We start from the raw sequence: 6,570 nt of genomic DNA on the forward strand, positions 1-6,570 counted from the left end.
TGGAACAAGAAAGCAACTTGTTGGAAGTCATACATCTTGATGTGTGCAGTCCAATAAGTGCTGAGGCATGTAGTGGATATAGTTATGTTCTTACTTCACAGATGATTTGAGTAGATGATAAGTATATTTACTTGATGAATCACGAGTCTGAATTATTGAAAGGTTCAAGTAATTTCAGCATGAAGTTGAAAGATCGTCGTGACAAGAGGATAAAATGTCTATGATATGATCATAGAGATGAATATCCGAGTCACGAGTTTGGCACACAATTAAGACATTGTGGAAATTGTTTCACGAGTAATACCGCCTGGAACACCATAGTGTGATGGTGTGTCCGAACATCATAACTGCACCCTATTGGATATGGTGCATACCATGATGTCTCTTATCGAATTACCACTATAGCTTATGGGTTAGGCATTAGAGACAACCACATTCACTTTAAATAGGGCACCACACAATTCCGTTTGAGTCGACACCGTATGAACTGTGGTTTAGAGAAACCTAAGCTGTCATTTCTTAAAAGTTTGGGGCTGCGACGCTTATGTGAAAAAGTTTCAGGCTGATAAGCTCGAACCCAAAGCGGATAAATGCATCTTCATAGGACACCCAAAACAGTTGGGTATACCTCCTATCTCAGATCCGAAAGCAATAGGGATTGTTTCTCGAATCGGGTCCTTTCTCGAGGAAAAGTTTCTCTCGAAAGAATTGAGTGGGAGGATGGTGGAGACTTGATGAGGTTATTGAACCGTCACTTCAACTAGTGTGTAGCAGGGCACAGGAAGTTGTTCCTGTAGCACCTACACCAATTGAAGTGGAAGCTTATGACAGTGATCATGAATCTTCGGATCAAGTCACTACCAAACCTCGTAGGACGACAAGGATGCGTACTACTTCGGAGTGGTACGTAATCCTGTCTTGGAAGTCATGTTGCTAGACAACAATGAACCTACGAGCTATGGAGAAGCGATGGTGGGCCCGGATTCCAAAAATGGCTCGAGGCCATAAAATCCGAGAGAGGATCCATATATGAAAACAAAGTGTAGACTTTGGAAGAACTACTTGATGGTCGTAAGGCTGTTAGGTACATATGGATTTTAAAAGGAAGACGAACAATGATGGTAAGTATCACCATTAAGAAAGCTCTACTTGTCGTTAAGATGTTTTCCGACAAGTTCAAGGAGTTGACTACGATGAGACTTTCTCACTCGTAGCGATGCTAAGAGTCTGTTGGAATTATATTAGCGATTACTGCATTATTTATGAAATCTTGCAGATAGGATGTCAAAACATTGTTTCCTCGACGATTTTCTTGAGGAAATGTTGTATGTGATACAACCGGAAGGTTTTCTCAACCCTGAAAGATGCTAACAAGTATGCAAAGCTCCAGCAATCCTTCTAAGGACTGGAGTAAGCATCTCGGAGTTGGAATGTACACTTTGATGAGATGATCAAAGATTTTGGGTTTATACAAAGTTTATGAGAAACTTGTATTTCCAAAGAAGTGAGTGGGAGCACTATAGAATTTCTGATGAGTATATGTTGTTGACATATTGTTGATCAGAAATGATGTAGAATTTCTTGAAAGCATATAGGGTTATTTGAAAAGTGTTTTTCAATGGAAAACCTGGATTAAGCTACTTGAACATTGAGCATCAAGATCTATAAGGATAGATCAAAACACTTAATGGTACTTTCAAATGAGCACATACCTTGACATGATCTTGAAGGTGTTCAAGATGGATCAGTCAAAGAAGGAGTTCTTCCCTGAGTTGTAAGGTATGAAGTTAAGACTTAAAGCTCGACCACGGCAGAAGGAAGAGGAAGGACGAAGGTCGTCCCCTATGCTTTTGTCATAGGCTCTATATGGTATGCCATGCTGAGTACCGCACCTGATGTGTGCCTTGACACATGTCTGGAAAGAGGGTACAAAGGTGATCTAGGAGTAGATCACCAGATAGCGGTCAAAATTATCCTTAGAGGAATAAGGATATGTTTCTCGGTTATGCAGGTGATAAAGAGTTCGACGTAAAGAGTTACGTCGATGCAAGATTAACACCTATCCGGATAGCTCTGAGTAGAGATACCGGATACGTATAATGGAGCAACAATTTAGAATAGCTCCAAGTAGAACAGTTATTTGAAATGGCTCCAAATATAGCGTAGTAGCTGCATCTACAAGATGACATAGAGATTTGCGAAGTACATACAGATCTGAATGTTGCAGACCCGTTGACTAAAACCTCTCTCACAAGCATAACATGATCAAACCCAGAACTCTTTGGGTGTTAGTCACATGGGGATGTGACCTTGAGTGTTAATCACATAGCGATGTGAACTGGATTATTGACTCTAGTGCAAGTGGGAGACTGTTGGAAATATGCCCTAGAGGCAATAATAAATTAGTTATTATCATATTTCCTTGTTCATGATAATCGTTTATTATCCATGCTAGAATTGTATTGATAGGAAACTCAGATACATGTGTGGATACATAGACAACACCATGTCCCTAGTAAGCCTCTAGTTGACTAGCTCGTTGATCAATAGATGGTTATGGTTTCCCGACCATGGACATTGGATGTCGTTGATAACGGGATCACATCATTAGGAGAATGATGTGATGGACAAGACCCAATCCTAAGCCTAGCACAAGATCGTGTAGTTCGTTTGCTAAAGCTTTTCTAATGTCAAGTATCATTTCCTTAGACCATGAGATTGTGCAACTCCCGGATACCGTAGGAATGCTTCGGGTGTGCCAAACGTCACAACGTAACTGGGTGGCTATAAAGGTGCACTACGGGTATCTCCAAAAGTGTCTGTTGGGTTGGCACGAATCGAGACTGGGATTTGTCACTCCGTGTGACGGAGAGGTATCTCTGGGCCCACTCGGTAGGACATCATCATAATGTGCACAATGTGATCAAGGAGTTGATCACGGGATGATGTGTTACGGAACGAGTAAAGAGACTTGCCGGTAACGAGATTGAACAAGGTATCGGATACCGACGATCGAATCTCGGGCAAGTACAATACCGCTGGACAAAGGTAATTGTATACAGGATTGATTGAATCCTCGACATCGTGGTTCATCCGATGAGATCATCATGGAACATGTGGGAGCCAACATGAGTATCCAGATCCCGCTGTTGGTTGTTGGCTGGAAAGTTGTCTCGGTCATGTCTGCATGGTTCCCGAACCCGTAGGGTCTACACACTTAAGGTTCGGTGACGCTAGAGTTGTTATGGGAAATAGTATGTGGTTACCGAAGGTTGTTCGGAGTCCCGGATGAGATCCCGGACATGACGAGGAGCACCGGAATGGTCCGGAGGTGAAGATCAGTATATTGGACGAAGGGTATTGGAGTCCAGAATTGTTCTAGGGGTACCAGGTGATGACCAGCGTGTTCGGAAGGGGTTTCGGAGGCCCCGGCAAGCATTGGGGGGCCTTATGGGACAAGGGGAGAGGGCACATCAGCCCACTAAGGGGCTGAGCGCCCCTCCCACCCCATCTCACGTAACCAGAAGAGGTGGGGGCGCCACCCCTAGGGCAGCCGCCCCTCTCGGCTTGGGGGGCAAGTTTCCTAGGGGGTGGGGGCGACCAAACCCATCTAGGCTTTCCCCTGTGACCACCGCCCCTCCCCTAGGGAACCCTATGGCACCTCCCCCTCCTCCCTTCCCCCTATATATAGTGAGGGAGAGAGAGGGCAGCCGCACCCTTCCCCTGGCGCAGCCCTCTCCCTCCTCCAACACCTCGTCCTCCTCCGTAGTGCTTGGCGAAGCCCTGCCGGAGAACCACGAGCTCCATCACCACCATGCCGTCGTGCTGTCAGAGTTTTCCCTCAACTTCTCCTCTCCCATTGCTGGATCAAGAAGGAGGAGACGTCCCCGGGCTGTACGTGTGTTGAACGCGGAGGTGCCGTCCGTTCGGCACTAGGATCATCGGTGATTTGAATCACGACGAGTATGACTCCATCAACCCCGTTCACTTGAACGCTTCCGCTTAGCGATCTACAAGGGTATGTAGATGCACTCCCCGCTCCCTTGTTGCTAGATGACTCCATAGATTGATCTTGGTGATGCGTAGAAAATTTTGAATTTCTGCTACGTTCCCCAACATTAACGTCCTCTTTCTTTTTTTTTCTTCAGAGGCCAATGCCGTTCTTCAGCAGCGGCTGGGCGAAACCAACACCGCCTTGCGTGCCAAGGGGGAGGAGTGCGGCAAGCTCGCCGCAGAGCACGACCTGCTGGCCGCACAGTTGGCAGAGTAGAAGGAGCTGCTTAAGAAGGCGCAGAAGGAGGCGGAAGAGAAAGAGACCACCCTCCTGGCCGAGTTCGCAAGCGAGCGCTCCTCCTGGACTGACAAGGAGGCAATGCTGACATCCGGCTTCCATGAGATTGAGGACATCGTCGATGGTGAGTTTCTTTACTTTCTTTCTTTGAGCCGCCGACTATAGGTCGGGCTGACTCCTGATTTTTTGACTTGCTTCTTTTTCGTCTTGGCAGACTTCTTCCCTGGCCACACGCAGGCTGCCATTCAAGCCATCGAGGCTGATCACGAGGCGCAGAGGGAAAATGGTGCGGAGATTGCCGCCAACACCCCCCGGGCCCTTGATGAGCAGCTTCTAAGCATCGAGGCTCGTCTGCGGCGGGCCCATCGGATGCTGCGCCGACTTCAACGTGTCGGCGCCCAGGCGATTGCTGCCTTGTGTCCAGACATGCTGGTTCTGCGCACTCCCAGTCGGACTGCCGACTGGCTGGAGGTCGCGGCTGGCCGTCTTGAGGCCTGGAAGGGTTCCTCGGCCCGGGCTGGAGCGCGCCGGGCCTTGGAATTCGTCAAGGCGTGGTATCCAGGGCTAGACTTGGACCGGCTGGCCACGCTCCGGTCAGAGGCCCAGGCGGAGCTGATAGCTGTGGAAGACGCCCTCGTCGAGCGTGCGGCGGCGATCACCGACTACACAGACACCAGCATCTTCGTCCCTGAGCGGGCTGAAGATGGCGGGGAGGCGCCGCCGGAGTGGTTCGGGATGAACCCGTATTATGACGAGGACTCGGCGGAGGTGATCGGCTCCAACGCCGAGGAGGAAGGCGAGGAGGAGGACGGAGACGAGACGGAGGCGCCAGAAGACGGAGCGGGGGACCAGCCTCAGCTCGACCGCGCCTCCAGCAAGGAGCCTCCCCCGACCGAGCCGGCTGCCGCCGGAGACGATCAAGCCGAGACTGCCCAGCCAGCCGCCCCAGCGCCTGACACCGCCGTCTCCTCCGACCCCCCGAACCCGTCTGCCGCTTCCTAGGCTGCCGGCTTGCCTTTATTTTATCTGCTTTAGTAGTCTTTGAAGAACTTGTTAATTCGCACAATTCCACCCACGGGGTGTATTTTGAACTTCTGCTTGAAGATTCGGCCAAGGGCCTATGTTATGTAAATATTTATCCGAATTCTATCTTTTCTTGCTCATTGCTCCTTTGGCTTTTTCCTTTGCCGCCTTCCCTTAGTCGCCGTCTTGCCAGTCGGACAACCGCTCTGTGGACTGCCGCTGGATCAAATGCTTGGCTACTTTTGGGAAGGCAAGTACTTAGCCGTTTTTAGAGTCTTTGAACAAGTCGGATAGAAGGCGGCAAGCCGACTACTCAAGAGTCGGTTTTGTGAAGAGAGGCTGGAAGCCGGCTTAAGCTATGTTTATGCTTTGAGTCCTTAGCCATTTTTCATGTGGGCGCCCATTCTTCCTTACTCCTGCCCACCAAACAGTCGCTCTGCGAGCTGCGGCTTCTGACCGGAGACGGCTTAGGCACCGCACACTACTTGTCCAACTACAGGAAGCATTTCATAGCGCAAGGCGGCAAGTCCCCGGCCGACTAGTCGAACCCGGTGCCAACAGCCGGCTGAGTGCCAACAGCCAGCCCTCTTCCAGCAGATCGACGCCGTCTTGACGTGCTTCTTCTGCTTCCTCCTCGGTGTACATGGTGACTCGCGGGGAGTCGAACTCTATGTCCATTGGGATGACGGCCTCAGCACTGTAGATGAGGAAGAAAGGCGTCAAGCCAGTTGATTTGGTTGGAGTCATGCGTAGACTCCAGAGGACGGCTGGCAACTCGTCAGGCCAACAGCCGGCCGAACGTTCCAGCGGTTCGACCAGTCGAGGCTTGATGCCGGACAGGATGAGGCCGTTTGCTCGCTCCACCTGGCCATTTGACTGCGGATGGGCAACAGACGCTAAGTCTAGTCGGATGCCCTGTGTCGCGCAGAAACGGGCCAAGGCGCCTTTGGCAAAATTTGTGCCATTGTCGGTGATGATGCTGTGTGGTATGCCGTACCGAATCGTGATGTCAGAGATGAAGGTTACTACAGTCGGACCATTCAACTTCTTAATGGGCTTTGCTTCTATCCACTTGGTGAACTTGTCCACTGCGACAAGGAAGTGAGTTAGGCCGCCTCGCGCCGTCTTGAATGGTCCCACCATGTCCAGGCCCCAAACTGCAAAGGGCCAGGCGATGGGGATAGTATTGAGTGCTGAAGCCGGCTGATGCGGCTTGGAGCGGAACTTCTGGCACCCCTTGCATTTTTGGACCAATT

The 6,570-nt window shown here is 49.9% G+C and overlaps 1 protein-coding gene across 1 annotated transcript; it reads left to right on the top strand.

Moving 5' to 3' along the window:
* The first annotated feature begins 4,717 nt into the window (after positions 1-4,717).
* On the top strand, positions 4,718-5,293 carry LOC147966197 (uncharacterized). Its single transcript, XM_087528194.1, has one exon. The coding sequence runs from the start codon at positions 4,718-4,720 to the stop codon at positions 5,291-5,293; it is 576 nt and encodes a 191-aa protein (XP_087384320.1).
* Positions 5,294-6,570: the final 1,277 nt, after the last annotated feature.

The sequence above is a fragment of the Triticum urartu genome, chromosome 6A (genome assembly GCF_056163025.1).
Source record: "Triticum urartu cultivar PI428250 chromosome 6A, HENAU_Tu73, whole genome shotgun sequence".
NCBI lineage: Eukaryota > Viridiplantae > Streptophyta > Magnoliopsida > Poales > Poaceae > Triticum > Triticum urartu.

What these genes read in the sequence shown, in the direction of transcription:
- LOC147966197 (XM_087528194.1), top strand. Translation starts at nt 4,718, where the DNA reads ATGCTGGTTCTGCGCACTCCCAGTCGGACTGCCGACTGGCTGGAGGTC.